Raw genomic sequence first — 17,529 nt, forward strand, 5'->3', positions numbered from 1 at the left:
TCGACGATGTAAATGAGAGTCGTGTTTGATCGTGAATAAAACTCACACGAGCTCGAGAAGATGAAATCGAAAGTGAATCTAGTTACGATTTTATTAACTCTGAGCTGCGTATTACGCGTGATGGAAGCTTTGAAGTCGGACAATCAGCATGCGAACCACAAGGAGTATCCTGTTGCGAAAAAGGTTATCAAGGAGGTTCACAATAAAGTTGCACCTAATAGTGCGGCTCTCCTACGTGGGGAAGATAAAACGAAAGTGGTGAAAACTCTAACCAGGAATACTGGTTTGAGTTTGTCGAAAGATTACTTACACGCACCAGGTAATATCGAATCCCCGTATTCATCCAACAGATTTCTCTTAATATTTCTGTATATAACAAGTACATAACGTTGAGATCTCTTTCATTGGAATTATCTAAATTTCGCACGTTTACAGAATTTAAATATCTTTGAATATTCATTAGTAAAAATTCAGGAATTAATCGATAGCGATTTTATGATCAAATAACAACAGTTAATAATACAATTTTCAATGTCATTTATTAATTCTTTAACATCTACATTAAAACACACACAGAACTTCTCGAAAAGATACGTAGTCATTAGTTACGAACAAAAGGGAATTCATTCTTAAATAAATAATTTTCTAACATCTATAATAGACTGATCGATTGTAAAACAGCGGCAATCAACGAAGAACTATGACAATTACCTCTTCCAATCGGTTACAGACCGTCCTCGCCGAAAGAAGCGGAAGATGGATCGCACAATCATGGCGCTGCTAATGGCCTACAAGCTGAAATTCGTCGCTCTGATTCCAACCATGGTCGGAGGGTTAATCCTGTTAAAGGCCACTGCGTTACTCGCGGGCTTCTTCTTCGCGTTATTCGCCGCGGTTCTCGGTCTGAAAGTAAAGTGAGAACAACACCGCTGTCAAAGAACGAGATCGATACTGTTCCTTTCGGTAACAGAACGATCATCACGATCGGTAGATGCATTTAATTTTGAATTCTCGATCGCGTAAATCGCGAAAGGTATCGTCTTGCCGCGAACCACATGCTCCTATCGGACGTAGGCGTAAGAATGTAACATATTATGTATCTTGTTTGTGTAGCGAAAGAATAAGCGCTAAAAATGATTAAATCGTTGTATCTTCCTTATTCACGTCGATTACGTGCCTGTTTATTCGATCTCAGTCTTGATCCATCGGCAAAGTCGATGTTACAAAAATCAATGGGTTAACAATAGTTATATCGTAGTAATAAATATCATGGCGTTCAATAAATATTATATAATTCGTATCTTAGGTAATTAAATCATTCGAGAGGTGAAGCTCGGAGTATTTGCGAAAAAACGATTACAAATCGGATTTAGAAGCTATTTTCGTTGTTTACAGGTCGTTTCGAACGCAAAAATGTCTCGACTCGGTTCCGTTAGAAGCTCGCGTGCGTGGAAACCATTCCGTAGCTATTATCGTGCCGAATGCTTTCCCGGTTGACGGGAAACGAAAATGAGTGACAGCTGGAGTATACGGTGTATCGACCGTCGCGTGACGGCATCTGAAAATGTCACTGACGTTCACGGTATGCATTTAGCTAACGATTATCACGCTTGTTTTCCGCATTGTGGTAAAATTTCGGCTACGATCACTGCTACGTGTGTCGCCTAGATACTTCTCAAATTAATTTCTACAGGGTAAAATTTAGAAGAAAATAATTAACCAACTTTGAGAGTTAGATGATTCGCATGTTTCTTCATAAATGATTGAACAATATACATCGAAACGCCAACGATTTCTTGAAGAGAGACTTGGTGTTTCTCGTGGAAGTTCTCACGGCTATAATATTCCCTTCCACGAAAAATCTATAACCGTCTAACGCTCAACGAACATCTCTCTATGTAACAAAGAAAATCGCATCGTCGCTGTAGAATTGTTAGTCGAAATTTCTGTGCAGAGACGAGAAGATGTATATCTTACGTATAGATATAGAACTGTATCATACGTGCCTATTTTTACGATTTCAATGAATCTATCAATTAGAAATTATCAACCAGATCCGCATTCTTTCGCTTACTTATCTTCTCGTCTATGCACTGTAAATACGTCGGTCAGTCTAGAACGTAGAACGGCTACCATTGAGGTGCCATGCACGCCGAACGAAACCGGAAGGCCTGCTATTCCCCTCGTTTGCTGCGATCAGTGCTGATGTCGCGCCGAGTAGGCCAGATTCTGCGCGTAGTTGCGGGTTAGTTCCGTCGTCGTCGACGACTCCGTGGAGCCGAAAACATTCTTGAGACTCCTGTCCCAACCTCCGCCACCCTGCTGCCAACCACCGTGATCGTGGCTCTGCTTCTGACTGAAGAGTTTCTTCAGTCCAATGATGAGAGACAAGACAAGAGCGATCTTGCTGATGATCAAAGCCTTTCCAGCTAACAAGAAGAGAACTCCAAGGGCAATGGGAATCAACGCAGCGAGTTTCATGGCCATTCCCATCATCATCATGCCCATCATCTTCTTCATTTTACCACGTCCCTCTTCCATGCCTTGTTTCAATTCACCAGGGCTGGTTCTAGGCAATCGAATTTGAACGTTGAAGCTGTTCAGTAGCGAAGCCACTCGGTCGAATAGAATCTCGTTCAGAATCTCGTCTTTGCTGGACATAGTTCTACCAAGGGTGGCTTCTAATTCGGACACAGAACTCTTCGGCGTTTCGTCCGTGATCCTGATTAATTCAAAGTTCTCCGACAGAGGAAGAGTATGCATTCTGCCTAACCTCTCGAAGAACGCGATCGCCTTCTTCTTCAAGCAAGGCGAGACTGCTATGTTTCGATGCTGGCAGTCCTCGTATACCCTGTACATCGCTCTGAAGCTCCTGTCCACGAGACTGTCCTCCTCTTTAGCAATCGAAGACGCGTAGCAGACCACACAGCACGCCAACAAGACGAACACACACTTGGACAAATCGATCATCTTCATCATTCTCCTGGTAATAATCTTCCGCGAGTGTTTAATCCTCGGCGAGGGACACGGACGAGCGTTGTGTCACAAGAACGTGAATATTCACGAGATCACTGAGCGCACTTCCGCGGTCTTCAGGATCTAGACAGGGTACTGGCGGTAAGCAGCATGCGCCCGGACAAATATATACCATCCAGCGATCCGCAGTCCCTCGCGAACCGTGCTGAGTTGTCTCCCACGTAAGGAGCTGTGCCAACAGCCCGAAGACTGTACCACTGGTACACATGACAATGCCCCGCACATCTTGAGGGTTCCCCTGGAACGGCCTCTAGACAACCAACCTTCTCTGTTGTTCTCTTTGTCGCTTCGTCTAGTCGCACTCGCTTTACTCTATCTATGTATCTCCTTCCTCGCGTACCACTCGCTCCCCGCGAAGATTCTCTCACACCGCGAGCATACGATTCGCTCTGACACACAGACCCACTCAAGCATCGAGATCAAGATAGAAGAAGGTGGAACGACCTGACATTAAGTTTCGCTGATGTCTAAAGGAATAAGAGAGGGGGATAAGATACAGAAGGATGTATCTTATAGAAGCGCCTGGCACCGTGACCTTGTTGACCTCTCATCACGATGGTTGGAAGTAGTTTTAGGTCGTGGACGAACCGCGGCCTTAACTCTCGCGCGTGTCCCTTCCACCTACCGTTTCTTCGTCTCCGTATCTTGCGACATCCCGGTCCAGATTCGGTCTATAGTGAATCGAATGATATTAAAGCGATTTGTGCGGCCGTTACACGAGAATTTCCTTGAATCGTTTGATTGGAATTATTGATCAGGTTTTCTTTGATAAATACGCGTATTTAATCTATGAATCGCACGAAGCATATGAATTTGCATAAATGGTCATTGTCTATTAATAAATTGATAATCCTGTTTGACGCGGTTTTCAGTAATATGCACAATACGCAATATGTTAGGATAACATATGTAGTAATAGAGCGATGGAAATTATTTGGATCGTTTCACCGTGAATGATGAATTAGAGTTTCGTTAGACAGGTTGTAATTATGGAACAGGGTCTGGAAGATTGTTTTTCGGTGTGTAATCCTGAGATGTAGACAGTGCAACGAATCACGTAACAACGAGAGCAAATTACGGTCGTCTCGTCAAGAACGAGACCTCGCTTTGTACCTTTTTCGTCTGTTGCACTAGACTGCAATTCCTCACCTTCACTCAGTCTTCCTCTTTTTCCGCGGCCAGCTGGGCGTGTCCGCAGCGAGGAAAACAAACGCCTGTAGACGGTGGAGATTTATTGGAACCCAGTAAACTCACGATCTTCACTCTCTTATTCTAAACCGCTATCATATCTGAATACAATTTTCATTCCATTAATTGCCTATTTTGGACTTGCAAGTTTCCATAGAGGTTGATTCATAAAAATGAATATTCATAAAAATCTGACTTAAATTTCCACCTAAAGAAATAAGGGACAATGTGGATTCTCTTGACAAAATCTGGTTTAAGATGTTTTTTCCAAGTCTGCAGATTTAGAAGTTCGTTATTTCTAAAGCGTAAAAATTTAGAAAGAGCAGCGAAACGCTTAAATCGATAAAAAACGGTCACGATGCTTCAGACCAACCGACCGGACTGCACGTGACGTGGGTTGAACTTGAAATTTTGAAAGGATTATGAAAAACAGTTCGATCGAACGGTATGAGTCACCGTACCGATCTCGCGGCAATACTAGTGTACACCCGATCGAGGTTAACGCATCTCTAATGCGACAACGACGCATCCTCGATGCTCGCTTACCTACTTAGCGATTATCCCATAGCTAGGGTCGCGGCGAACCGAGACGAACAGTGTTAACGCGCGTGCCACATTCGCGGCACGCAGGTGAATTCACACAAACATCGCCGTGGACGAATTCTATGGCAAAGAATAGGACGAAAACTGAATCTCCACAACGCGTAAAGGCACTAGCGAGATCGGACAACCGATGCTCTAAGGAATCATGGACATTACATTGAAACGTGTGAAAGTACAGGTGTCTGGCTATGATCTGATTTTACGGTGAGTTTGTGAGAAAGGTGTCAGTGGTGATTGGAAATGTTATCTTCCTATTTCAGATATATCGAGAATATGTACGTAAATTGGGTGTTTCGTTCGAATTAATGTAATAAAAACACTGCTCTTTTGATATTATGCTTTATAAGTTCTTGTTTTTCTACCTTAGAAATATTGCTAATATGTGAAAGAGAGTGTTCTATTTGAGAATTAGAAGGTTCGTGTAATGGAGTGGTCGCTCATTTTGGTACTCTGCTTTCTTTCTTTATTTCTTTTCCTTCTGTAATAATATCATTGTGCTACTTTTTTTTTAATACCGTAGTTTATATGTCTTTCTTTTTTATTTCATAATTATGTTATGCTTATAGTCATAATAAAGTCATTATCATGATTTGATGTTTAGAAACTAAGAAATTCGTTTCATGTTTGCTAGGAAGACGCAGTCTACTTTGTTATAACACAATCAAGTAGTAAACGTGACACTGGTACGTTTCCTATTGTTGGGAAGGAAAGTTCTTGGTTTACTAGTAAACGGGGACGCGCGAAATTAATGACCGAATACGTTAGTGTCACAGCATGAATAGTTCCGCGTGTTTCTTTTCAAGTGGCTTTACAAACGCGAAGATTCACTTCCATTCACAGGATACAAAAGCTGCCTGAACGCGTTTAAAAGACGAAAACGTGTCCACGATTACAGATATCTCCTAAAACGTTATTAACAATTCTCATGACACAAAGAAATTCTTTAACTTGAAAGTGCTATACATTTCACATCATAAATATGATGGTACGTAACAACGCAATTGTTAATAATTATTTCCTATAGAAACTTGAACGTGTGTATTTTTTAATCTAACTCTTACTCTAGTTTATAATTAATCTGACATTATGTTTTAGACAATTATTCTTTAAATCGTTCATTTTGAATTCCTCATTGTTTTATCGCACTGTCAAACAGTGTAGAAGCTCGTTTCCAAGAATCTCTTCGATCATTTCTGTCTGCAATCTATTTTCCTCGAGTTTACACAAACGTTTACACGTGTGACACAAAATTTAATAACTTCACAGAAGCTGGGTGAACATTTCAAAGTATAAGATGAGGAAACTAATCCAATACCGACGAGAAAATACTCTCCGGAAATAATTCTCGGCAAATAATCGACTCAGTTAGATTCAGGTCAGCTATCCGCAACTCGGAAGGTTTTAACCTGGCTCATTAGCTCCATGAGAGAGCCACGAATTTATGCTCGTTGTTTAGCTACTGTTTGATTTCGCCTCGAGCTAGCTTTCTGCCATAGATTCTCGCGGCAATATACTTCTCGAGATATCATGCTCGAATCTCTATCATGAGATGAAAGTTCACTGATGCGTGAAATTGTTCATTGGTTGCCTTTAGCAGCATAAATTGAATAGCGAAGGTGAAGCAGTAAGCGTAATCTTACGATGATCAATGTAATTTGTGCATTAAGTCATCCACCGGTTGTTGTGGAATTTTGTACTATTTATTTGTTTTACGTTGCAATCGTACTTAAATCGTGAGGTTCATAATCAAGGTTTATTAGATAATCTTTACTCGTTAATGAGTTAATGAGAATAAGTTCTTGTCTTCCATTTTATCGAACCCCTTGTGGATAAACAGTAAACACTTCCAATGTGAAATTTTCATAAGAAAAATAGAATATTTCGTGGAACAAGGTGTGGAGAAGTTTCGTTGTTTGCACAGTTTCAAGTTTCAAGTCGCGCGTAACCCGCGACCTTCGCAAGCTACGAGGATAATCCTGCATACCTCCAAGCAGTGAATCGAGGATGCTCGATCGGCCCAGTGGCACACAAAGCTACCGAAGAAAAAGGTGCTACCTTTTAAACCTTGTTTTCTACTTCCTGTCGTATAAACCACGCGGAAGGCGGAGCTAGGGAAGTTGTCTCAGCTTCGATACAATGTTTCATTCTATCTACGATCGCAACTTCCAGCGATAACTTTGCAGTGGTTAATAGACGCGTTAAGTGTTACACGTTTGAAATGTTCTTCACGATATGCTTTACAAAACCAATCTTTGATTCCTACTTCCAACATCAAGTACATGTTTCTCGTAACTCATCGTCAGCCGTGATTAATTTCTGCTACTTGATGATATTTTCCATTCGAAAAAGTCGAAAAATTCAAAATATGGAAGATGGACCTTAGCTAAGCAGTAAGATGTAACAGATGTTAATTGGCACTTGGTGTTTGATGTTACGTTCAATATTCTGCTCAACATTAATTTTTTTTGTACTAAAAAACGGTTTATCCCACAGAACAGTAACTCGACCATCATGTTTCTTCTAACAGTTAGTTACTCCGTGTATTACGCGCTTTTTCCAAACCTCGCGTAATTAGCCCAGATCCTTTTGATTTCAATGCATCAAGATATCGTTTTTTCACACTGGACGACCATGGTGCAATTAACAGAGAGTACAGAGCGTGGGTTGGATTTGCTAACGGACTAGGCATGTATCGTATCCGCGACTTAGGATCGAACGATACCGCAAAACAAGTTGCATAGAAAAACGTTCCGCAGCTAGATTCACGGTCTGTATGTCGTAATCGCTAATTATATCTGTTTCTATAAAAATGACCATTCGTTCGGCCGGTCAGTTCGCGTCGAACATGCTTCGGTGTACGATCTTCGTCGTACAGCTGTTTGGTCTTCTGGCCACATGCTGTTGCACCTTGCTATATAGAAACACGTATAACGAGGTGCCGACTCCGATCAATTGCAGTCAGGGTAAGAATTCTACCGAATGTATAACCAGGACTATGCAGCATACTGAAGATAGAAGGAATGAAGTATCGGGTAGAGAATCCAGGATGATTGAAAAAGAACTGGGGAACGCTAACTCTGGTGTCGAACAGGGTGAGTCGTAGAATGTGATAAAAATAAAATAATTGAAGAATTGAAGTGTCCATTGATAGGAAGCATTCGGATGTTTCTATAGATACTTGGTTCTTATTAATTAACTCGAATGTAAATCTAATTTAATATCTTCTCTTATCCGTATTTCTATATTTTCTATATTCTTTCTTATCTATGTGTTCGTTTATTTTATATTTTTATTTATTCTTTTACTATCATTCATAAAAGATCTTCATTGCGAAATTTACGTATGCGCGTGACATCTTGCTTTAAGGAAAATGAGAACGTTCCGGTCTGACACTGAGTAACTTCATAGTAGACGTGTCGAACGATTCTTTTTACGATATCTTGCTTCGTTTTGTTGTGTACACCTCGTAGAAATATGAAGTCCCGTTTCATGAAGATGATTTTAAGTAGTTACTTAAGTTACATGGTAATCATTCAATTAACGCTACCGTTCCAGTGTTTCCTTTTAACGCTATCTTTACAAACAATCTTGCACATCGCGTGACAGGACAAGCTTTTTGTTATTCATGTTTTAGTTTCTGTTGTAGATAGATGTGCATCTGAATTTAGTATTGCGGCAACCGTATTATTAACAATTAATATACAACTTCGTTTTCTCAGTTACTGGACGAAGAAAAAAGAACAGAGGGTATGGACAGATGTTGCTGTATTTCTTAGGTGCGTCTAAGCTGACTATGCTTTACGTATTAATTAATGCTGTTGCTGCGATTGCTGGGAAAGCTCTAATTGTAGGCAAAGTTGCTCTAGTGATTGCAGCCGCGGTCGCATTAAAGAAAGCTTTTGGTGAGTGAAATGTATTAAAATATACAAAGAGGAATATTCCTTTATTCCTAGAGCGTTAATAAATGTTCATTTTGCTTTCAGAACACAAAGAGAAAGTATCGTACGAGATAATCAAACATCCATATCATAGTTACGAGCATAGTTTCAGCACAGACGTGGACTACGACCATCAGGGTGGATTTGGAGAATATGGTTATAACTATCGGAAACGACGAAGAATTTTCTACTAAGAAATCGATTAATTAAAATTTAAAGTAGAAATATATAATCCGAAATATTTAATGTTATAATAATGTTGGATAATAAAAAGTACAAAATAAATTTGTCGATTATTATTTTATTATTGAATTAAAAAACAAGGAAGGTTCGAAGTTCTCAGAAAATATAGAACTACTTATATATAGAATTACTAGAAGATATATATTCAGTTAACATTGTTTATTCATGTCATGTTTATATAATATATGGGTGACGTATACCCAAGATAAATTAAATAAATACAATATTATTAATTTTTGGTATAGAGTATTTCACTAGCTATTCTGAACAAATAGCAAGTTACTTAAGAATATCTAAATTAAAAAGTACACTTAAACTCTTAATAAATATTACGTAGTCGTATTTCACGTAATAATTTCTTCAATTAATATCACTCAGATACAACTATCAACAACGTCAAGATTTATTTTATATACAAACGAAAAACATCTCTATCCGTTATACTAGCTTATCCTAAACAAAGTATCGTACATGAAATAAATTAAGTTTCACAGGGTTTAATCCATTCAAGTAGGAGAAACACCGTCGACGGACCTTTGCCAGCCACCCCCGTATCCTCCTCCGCCATAACCACCACCATGATGTTCGCCACCTGTGGCGTAGATCACTTCATGACCTCCGCCTCCTTGACTGGACACCAGTTTCTTCAATCCAATAATTGCACTCAAAACTAACGCTATTTTAGCAGTAAGCAAGGCAGTACCAGCGAGGAACGCGATTTTAGCGTAAGCTAACTGCGCCATCATAGCTAAAAATTAAGTTTTCACCAGTATTTGAACATGTGATACTTTTATATTATAATTTTTGTTGTATTTTTTATTAATTTGTAGTTTACCTCCCACTGCTAGAGCACCCATCATGAGAGCACCGTATCCTTTGTCCTTCTTCTTTCGACCTATAAGTGAAGAACCCAATTTTTTAATTCTCTTTAATTAAATTTAATTTTATTCGAAAGGAATTTATAATCTAAATAACTCGAATAATCTGCATACCTTGAAACGCATCTCCAGGAATAGTAAGCTTCACGTTCCTAGAAGTAATATACTCGTAGAACTTGTTATCCAGCTTTTGATCCAGAGTAAGCTCCGTCCCATTTTCATCCTTGAACGACCTATCGCTCCTGGCAATCGCTGCAGGATCCCTTTCAATGGAGACGTAATCGTTCAACACGTACACGGTATCATCGTTGATCGCTGAATCCAGAATGTCCAAAGCTTTTCGTTTTAAACAGTCGAAGGCGTTCTTCTCTCTGACGCATTTGTCGAATAACTTGGTATACTCGTTCTTACTCAGCGCCAGGTTAAACAATAGCGTCAAGTGAGTGATAAAAATGATGTAACGAGTCCTGTTTTTTCCCATCGTGTTTCAAAATACGCGATATTATAAAATGGAGAAACACCGAAGAGTTTGGTCGCGTAACATTCCACGCCGATCAAGTTAACCGCTCGAAAAATATCGCGAACTAATTCGAATCGCTGCGTCGTCGCTCTTATATAAGGGTATTTCGCGTTTCTCCTACCATCGGTCAAGTTGTCCTTACGACGTTAACTCACACCTGATCTACGCGCTGTTTAACGCCTCCTCCTCCAGGAGTAGGGACTCTTGAACCAAAACAATGTCGTACAGCCCCGTAAGTAAGTATCCCTCTGACCCTGTTGCCAAGTGAAGCAGAAACCCTCGTGGAATGGCTCTCAAATGGAAATTAAAGGCCGCTTCTAACAAGTATCGCGAATCCAGGCTAGAATAAAGTTCCTTGCGTTTCACGCATTATTTTTTATATATAATCACCGGTTTCTCTGTTTCTTAATAAATAATCTAAAGGATTTGATATAAGAATTCTTTGGTATAGAAGTTCTTAATTTATTTACGGTTTAGGAGTTTTGGCGTGTAATCAGATATGATTTGAAGATCGCAAGTATCTTGTAATAGGATAAAAATTTATTATGTAACAAGAATTGAATAACGAAAGGAAACTAGAGAAATCAAGTTTCATATTCGGAGTGTTTTTATTAGGCGGCGAAAGTTCATGTTTGCATTCGTTAAAGATGAATGCTCGGTAAACGATGCGTCGTACCAAACAGATGATTCTTTAATTATGCACGCCGATGAATTAGTCACCACGAATTAGTTAACGCAATTCGCCGAGATACTGTTAATCCGACACGGATTACAGACCATGACGTGCCACATCCGACAAATGACCGGGGCAATTATGCGCGCATGAAATTTTATATGAAAAATGTCCACTGTTCACGGCTGTTCGAGTTGTGGCCTGAAAAATCCAGGACACTCTTCTCAACATTTATCGTACCTCCTTGTCCGATGGTTCGTCATCTCTCCGTGCGTCATCTCAGGTAGCAAACGCAATTACCCTACTTCGTACCAGAGGAAAGAAGAAACCTTAACAGCCTTATCACGGTGTCTGGCAAAAACCAAAATTCCGACGTGTCGTTGGAACCTCGACACAGATAACAACGAGTATTGTCTCAAAATTCAGGACGCCCTTCTTTCTACTCGTTATCTCGTCGATTTCGTCGTTTCTTGTTGTAGATGATGACCACAATTACCCCACTTCGAGCGAGGGAGAACAATTACCAAAGGAAATGGATTATCACCATTATTCGATCTTTTACGATGAAATGATTTTATAAAAGATTCCTGCGTTTAAACGCGGGGAGATTTAAGCATGATAACGAATTCCATAATGACGGAAAAGAATGAACCGTTACATCGTAACGAATCCCGTCGTCACGCACGTTCGACCAGGGCAGCCAAGTGCAGAAATAACTCAAACAGCGACAAAGAATAGTAGAAGCTACGAGCTGTGGCGGTGGCGGAAAACGACTAACTTTTACGGTCGACCGTCGATCGTCCTGGTAATGTATGCCGTGTTCATCGTCACACTTGACATAAGGAGCTCTGCAATCACGTGGTGAAGCTATGCGAGCGTTCACGGGACCATGAACGCTATTACCTTTACGAGCAAAAGCATTTCCCGGACACGATACGTTCCTGCGAAGGAGGAAGTCGACGATACAGTTACACGCCACAACAGTGAACTGAGAGTGATGGATCTGCGGAGGAGTGAAACCCGTTCTTCCTTTAGGACGAACTCCGAAAGGCATACGAAAACGACAGTGAGAGATATGAAATGATGTGGTATATGAAACAGAGATCAGTGAATGGAGAGGGTGTAAATGTGGAGAGGATTTTCGACTAAAGAGGGTTTATTGTGGTTTGGATTATTACTGAAGGATAATTGTAATTTCAAAGTTTTTATTAATTCATCTTCTCGATTCCATCATAATTAATTATTCTCATCATCTGGAATTCAGGCGCTAATGAAGTTATATGCGATTCGGTTGAAGATATTTAATTGTCAGGAGTATCCTTATTTGGAAAGTGGGGAAGAAAAGCAATGATATTTATTAAGAAGGAAGGAAAATTCTGTGTAATTGGGACGAGCGCGTAAGAAGCGGTTGCGCGCTGAATAGTTTTGTTCTTGAAGTTAAGCTTTATTCAGTGTTTCATTTTAAACATGTACGTTTCATGGAAAAGGTTGTAATATTGAATAAATACATCCTGTCAGTATCAACGGGTATATAATACTGTGCAATATTGTGCGAATTTAAAAGTTTCTTCATTTTCCAGACTACGTTATGTAGAAACATTCAAACGAAGTCAACTTTTTATGAGATATTACCCATATCGATCACAGTAATAGAAAGCATAAATGGTCACATCAGCTACTTTTTACCCAGACGAAATTCTTGCCATTCCGTTTGTTCTTCCCCACTTCCTCCGTGTTATCGTAAACGTCGACGACCTCTCTAATCACATGCTGACTGTACGGTTCGAAGTCGTTGCCCTGAAATACCCTATACGGTCTATGATGAAAATTATAATGCTCGTAGTACGGAAATCCTCCGACTGGTATCTCGTGTCCATGCGTATGGAATCCTCCCCCTGGATAATTAGGCGGACCAGTAGACAACAAAGAGTTCCAACCCAGCAAACCACTAATCACTAGTGCTACCTTCGTCAATAATAAAGCTTTCTTCGTGAGAATCAGCAAAAATCCAAATAGCAATGGAATAAGAGATGCCAAGTTGAATTTGAAGCCTAGGAGGAACGGTATCAACAGGTGCCTCATCATTTGCCTTCCTGAAAAAGTTGTATGACAGGATTTAGGCATGCCGTATTCACATTCTTAACCTTGTTACCCAAAAATAGAAATATTCAAAGTGGTAGAAACTATTAATAGGCAGCAGACGTAGCGAAAATCAGATTCGTAATGTCATAGATATTTCAGTAATATGTTTTCTATGAATATTAAAATATTCTAGAATTATGAATGGCGCGTTAAGCCTCTTCAACGTGAATGGCCTTGACCGTGCTGCCTACTAGAGGTGCTTCCTGAAAGTAGCACGTGGCGAACGCCGCCTCAGCGAGGATGCAAACCCTGGAGAACGCGGGTTCGTTTCCGCGCTTATTTCAAGGTTGAACGAATTACTTATCATAAAATCGAGATAATTTAAATTTTTCTTAGCACTGATCAAATTTAGAACATCTAGAATTTGCCTGGACGATACAGATTCTACACGACGTCTAACAAATGTACGGACGATTAACAAATGATAAGAACAGAAATTGGGAATATTTGATAAGAAAATAGTTCATAGAGCATCTAGGATTCACCTGGACCAGCTTGCCTATCACCAAAAGACGTTGCTCTTTCACTGATGACGAATTCCATAATCCCATTCCCATTTAACATCGGTCCAGCTCGCAACTGCAATCCTGGATACAGGTTATCTAAATTCCATTTAAGGCTTCTACGTTCAATCAATTTTGTCGTCGCTTTCACGATGTTCCCAAAATCCTTTGGATCGTAATCCCAATCTAGAAGTTGTCTACTTTGACCATCAGCCCTTTCCAAGTGCACGTTTCCAAAATCCAGATCATCCTTGTGATTAAGCGATTGAAGAGCACTTAGGGCACCACGATTGACACATTCGAAGGTCCCAAATTCTTTTCGAGCCAAACAGGCAGTGAAAGCTTCGTTGAAGCTGGTTGGATCTTCGCTAGCCAAGATTGATTCCTCGGTTGGCTCCATGATCGCTGTGATACCCGTGGAAATGAAGATTAAAAGACACGAGCTTCTCAATCCGTGCTTCATGACAACGATATGGGTTTCATAAATGAGAACAAAACTTTTAGAAGATCGTAGAGAAAGTTGATAAAGTTTTCGTATGGATTGTTCCGTGACGGAAGTTTCCTGCATGCGACTAGGCCGATCGTTCCATTCTGCGTAAAAGAGTTCGCGTTTCAGTAAATTTATCGAACGTACAATCGATCCATTTTCCCTCAAAGTAGTCGATTCTCACCTAACGAAACTATTCGTCGTCATTTTCGTTGTCGAAGGAAAGAAATTAAGTGAAGATGGAAAATTTCTTAAGATAGGAACAAAGAACGAAGTGGAAGTAAGGCGACCGGGTTCCAAAACAATACTGTTGATCCAACACCCACGATCAGTCGACTATATAGGCGCCAAGGGGGCGTTCACACGCGACGGAACAATCGGTTTCACTCGGCGGATCTTACGAGCAGCGAAAGTACGTCTGGCTCTTTTCATTTCGTACGAGAGATCGAGGGTCCCTCGATACACCGGATGCACCCGAGCAGGTCAATTTCGAGAGTACGAGAGGCGAATCTCGTTAAACTGTCAGAACGTCGGTCGGGAAGCAACGAAGAGAAATTCTGCCACGAAGGACGAATAAAACTAATTGTAAGAATGACGATAGTTTATATTGACGTGGACCGATAGAGAGTGGATATGTTGGAAGAAAGCAGTGTTTGAATAAATATCGATTCGTGTTAACGTAATAATGGTTCGTTAGCACATTCGAAGAATAAGGTTCGGAGCGTCACACGAGACACGTGAAACTCAATTTACAAGAAAAGGAGAAGGATTATAATATAATAACATAACAAGCGTTGCTTCCGTATAAAATTATATTTATTTATAAATAGTTCGATAAGTTACATGGCAACCCGAGAAGGGTGTGATATAAATAATCATTGGATGAAATCTGGTAGCCCTGTAAAAGTACTGACTACAAGTCCGAGCGCGTTCGACCCGAGATCTACGATCGAGGTCGCTTCGAAGCGTTAACTCTTAGAAAGATACCACAATTCGGGGGTGAGTCGGGGGTGACTCGAATACCACCGTCCACTGTTACTAGTAAAGTCTGTCTGACAGCTTGCTGCTTGTGTCACCGTAATGATCGTAATCCGGCAGTGAATTGTCCGGACACCACATTTTAACAACATGTCTTTAACAGTCTGAGCTAACGTCGAACAGTCTGATCGATCGTCAATCGTCACAGTTCGTCACGTTTGGTCACTGGTCACGCGCAATGGAACGATAGCCTCTTAATAAAGTGTTTACTGGTCGATTGAAACGTTCAATCAGATCGATTACACGTAAGTTTCGAAGTCCTCGAAGGATCGAGTCGTGCAGTCCTCGGGTGATCGTCAGCGGCTGACCGATCACTTTGGTGAACGAAGGTAGTGAGTTGAAACGAAGAAACTATGGCGGCAAATAAACTATTTGGAGGGTTTGTACGCGTTGTACGCGAGATCAGAACCTGCTGATCTCGCCCATCCGTGGTGGTCGTGGTGTTCTTCGTGGCCGTATGAATGCACTGGGTGAGCCACTACCTCGTAACTTTGCTGTTTGTTACCGAGTAGTTTCTGAAGACCGATGATACCGCTGACGATTAGAGCGATTTTGCCGATTACGAGAGCCTTAAGAGCCAGGAGAGCCAAACCACCGAGAGCGATAGGGATGAGGGCTGCAGCCTTAAGCTTCAAGAGCAGTAAGATTGGCAGGAGAGATTTGACGATTTTCTTCTTCTTTCCTCGAGCTGCAGTAAAACGAAGAAGGTTAGAGCAACCAACTCGATACGCAAATTTTTCTTATTAATATTTTCTTATTAATAATTTTACCTTCGTCGAAAGAGCGGGATATTTCTTCAGGAAGACTCAGTTCTACAGTGTGGGTGGAAAGGAACTTGGAAGTTCTGTCGAGGATGGCCTGGTCGATGGCGGCTTCTTTGGCTTCCGTTTCGGCTGGTAAAGTACTTTCGATGTCGTTCAAGGATCTGCCGTTGTCAGCACGGCTGAAAAGTAAAACCCTTGCGTAAATTATTATGAAATTGCACGAATCGATCCAGAACTCCCACTTATCTTCATTCATCTTGAATCGTCTCTACGATCCATTCACTTTTTCACGGGCGAGCCTTACCTATTCTTAGCTTCTTCGGTCTGCACGATCTTGAATCCATCCACAACATCGATATCCGCAGATCTGGCTACTCTGTCGACGAATCGCAACGCCTTCAGTTTCAAACACACTGATATGTCCTCTTCGCCGGAACAGGATGCGTACACGTCCAAAGCTTCCTCGAGGATCGACGGCTGTTGGCCGTCATCTTGGCTCGCGGGGGCAGCTAACACCGAGGAGGCGACAAGTGCGGCGACTACCACGAACTTAAACATCTTCTACGATCGTATACTCCGGAATCACTAGGTGAAAAATCCAAAAAGAGATGTATATGTATATAGCTGTATACTGGTCCTTTCACAAGCGTGCACAGCTGGAATTATTGCAACGATCGTATCGACACTGACTGAAAGAATCACGATTGCTTGCCTTTTATCCTCCTCGCGAAAGGGGTCCGCGTACGTTTTTGAAATTTTGATGGCCCCCACCGACCTGGTCCCCGCCTGGGTTACAACCCATACGAGCTATTGGTTCTCCTCCAGGCGGTCGTCCCGTGTTTCCCTGTCGCGCGCGTCTCTCCCGTTGACGCGCCTCTGCGCGCTTGCTCGCTCGGTCCTTCTCGCTTCTCTCCTCTCTGGCTGTGGCAAGCTCGAACCAGCCCTGACGCTCTCTGCACACGCGCGCACTCACCCATCAGATGATTGGTCATTGGGAACCAGAGAGAGAGAGAGAGAGGATATTACTGGAAGAAGCGTGCTCACGTGTCGCAGCCCTTTCCGAGAAAATTCGGGCCTCTGGCCTCAGGGCTGCAGTATGTTCTATGACTTTTTGATAAAGAATTTTTGGCATCATTAAATACCATTTTGTACTATCGACGAGGGTGAAATTGTGGTTTCGGTTATTTAGGAAGTAAACTGATTGACTACATCGGTTTGGTTGTCTTGAATTTGTTAATTAGTTGGGTATATTTTACTGCTGTGTTCCACGTTGAATCTTTAGGTAAATCAGTGTTAAAGCGTGATAATTATTTGTGTAAACGACAAAAGGTTCGTAGAACTCGGTTACTTTCTCGTTCTAGGGTACCGTATTTGTTTCTGGAGAGAGACGAGCAAGGTGTATTTAGAAATCGAATATTCAGGGTCAATGATATTCACGGGGGATCGCTGGTGCTGAGAACTCGGTTGTAATGGTTTCTCATAGCGTTGTCTCAAAATTTCTTCTACAAATATACCA

The 17,529-nt window shown here is 41.1% G+C and overlaps 5 protein-coding genes across 6 annotated transcripts; 1 reads left to right on the forward strand and 4 right to left on the reverse strand.

Annotated features, from left to right (window-relative positions):
- Positions 1-931: 931 nt before the first annotated feature.
- Positions 932-5,257, reverse strand: LOC126870794 (uncharacterized). The gene has a single exon (XM_050628831.1). It carries the CDS (start codon positions 2,977-2,979, stop codon positions 2,197-2,199), a length of 783 nt encoding a protein of 260 aa, XP_050484788.1. The 5' UTR covers positions 2,980-5,257; the 3' UTR covers positions 932-2,196.
- A 1,899-nt stretch (positions 5,258-7,156) lies between these two features.
- LOC126870700 (uncharacterized) lies at positions 7,157-9,044 on the forward strand. Its single transcript, XM_050628651.1, has 3 exons — positions 7,157-7,919; positions 8,547-8,729; positions 8,811-9,044. The coding sequence occupies exons 1-3, from the start codon at positions 7,637-7,639 to the stop codon at positions 8,957-8,959; spliced, it is 615 nt and encodes a 204-aa protein (XP_050484608.1). The 5' UTR covers positions 7,157-7,636; the 3' UTR covers positions 8,960-9,044.
- Positions 9,045-9,161: 117 nt separating this feature from the next.
- Positions 9,162-10,566, reverse strand: LOC126870699 (uncharacterized). The gene is made up of 3 exons (XM_050628649.1): positions 10,001-10,566; positions 9,844-9,903; positions 9,162-9,756 (listed from the first exon to the last, which is right to left on the reverse strand). Exons 1-3 carry the CDS (start codon positions 10,365-10,367, stop codon positions 9,515-9,517), a joined length of 669 nt encoding a protein of 222 aa, XP_050484606.1. The 5' UTR covers positions 10,368-10,566; the 3' UTR covers positions 9,162-9,514.
- A 1,871-nt stretch (positions 10,567-12,437) lies between these two features.
- Positions 12,438-14,905, reverse strand: LOC126870790 (uncharacterized). Its single transcript, XM_050628827.1, has 2 exons — positions 13,707-14,905; positions 12,438-13,172 (listed from the first exon to the last, which is right to left on the reverse strand). The coding sequence occupies exons 1-2, from the start codon at positions 14,290-14,292 to the stop codon at positions 12,751-12,753; spliced, it is 1,008 nt and encodes a 335-aa protein (XP_050484784.1). The 5' UTR covers positions 14,293-14,905; the 3' UTR covers positions 12,438-12,750.
- A 104-nt stretch (positions 14,906-15,009) lies between these two features.
- LOC126870789 (uncharacterized) lies at positions 15,010-16,935 on the reverse strand. 2 transcript variants are annotated; one of them, XM_050628825.1, is made up of 4 exons: positions 16,726-16,935; positions 16,318-16,598; positions 16,020-16,192; positions 15,010-15,937 (listed from the first exon to the last, which is right to left on the reverse strand). In XM_050628825.1, exons 2-4 carry the CDS (start codon positions 16,569-16,571, stop codon positions 15,618-15,620), a joined length of 747 nt encoding a protein of 248 aa, XP_050484782.1. In that variant the 5' UTR covers positions 16,572-16,598; positions 16,726-16,935; the 3' UTR covers positions 15,010-15,617. The 2 variants fall into 2 exon arrangements, with proteins under 2 accessions (XP_050484782.1, XP_050484783.1); XM_050628826.1 differs by having other exon boundaries at positions 16,318-16,935.
- Positions 16,936-17,529: the final 594 nt, after the last annotated feature.

The sequence above is a fragment of the Bombus huntii genome, chromosome 10 (assembly GCF_024542735.1).
Source record: "Bombus huntii isolate Logan2020A chromosome 10, iyBomHunt1.1, whole genome shotgun sequence".
Classification (NCBI taxonomy): Eukaryota; Metazoa; Arthropoda; class Insecta; order Hymenoptera; family Apidae; genus Bombus; species Bombus huntii.

Bases quoted from the DNA above. Each gene is read 5' to 3' on its own strand.
- LOC126870794 (XM_050628831.1), bottom strand. From the start codon at position 2,979: ATGATGAAGATGATCGATTTGTCCAAGTGTGTGTTCGTCTTGTTGGCG.
- LOC126870789 (XM_050628825.1), bottom strand. From the start codon at position 16,571: ATGTTTAAGTTCGTGGTAGTCGCCGCACTTGTCGCCTCCTCGGTGTTA. The intron at 16,193-16,317 runs GTAAGGCTCGCC...TTTACTTTTCAG, and splicing joins ACCGAAGAAGCTAAGAATAG to CCGTGCTGACAACGGCAGAT. The intron at 15,938-16,019 runs GTAAAATTATTA...GTTTTACTGCAG, and splicing joins ATCCCGCTCTTTCGACGAAG to CTCGAGGAAAGAAGAAGAAA.
- LOC126870790 (XM_050628827.1), bottom strand. From the start codon at position 14,292: ATGCAGGAAACTTCCGTCACGGAACAATCCATACGAAAACTTTATCAA. The intron at 13,173-13,706 runs GTGAATCCTAGA...CAACTTTTTCAG, and splicing joins TGATAGGCAAGCTGGTCCAG to GAAGGCAAATGATGAGGCAC.
- LOC126870700 (XM_050628651.1), top strand. From the start codon at position 7,637: ATGACCATTCGTTCGGCCGGTCAGTTCGCGTCGAACATGCTTCGGTGT. The intron at 7,920-8,546 runs GTGAGTCGTAGA...TCGTTTTCTCAG, and splicing joins TAACTCTGGTGTCGAACAGG to TTACTGGACGAAGAAAAAAG. The intron at 8,730-8,810 runs GTGAGTGAAATG...TTTTGCTTTCAG, and splicing joins CGCATTAAAGAAAGCTTTTG to AACACAAAGAGAAAGTATCG.
- LOC126870699 (XM_050628649.1), bottom strand. From the start codon at position 10,367: ATGGGAAAAAACAGGACTCGTTACATCATTTTTATCACTCACTTGACG. The intron at 9,904-10,000 runs GTATGCAGATTA...CTTCACTTATAG, and splicing joins TCCTGGAGATGCGTTTCAAG to GTCGAAAGAAGAAGGACAAA. The intron at 9,757-9,843 runs GTAAACTACAAA...CTTAATTTTTAG, and splicing joins GGGTGCTCTAGCAGTGGGAG to CTATGATGGCGCAGTTAGCT.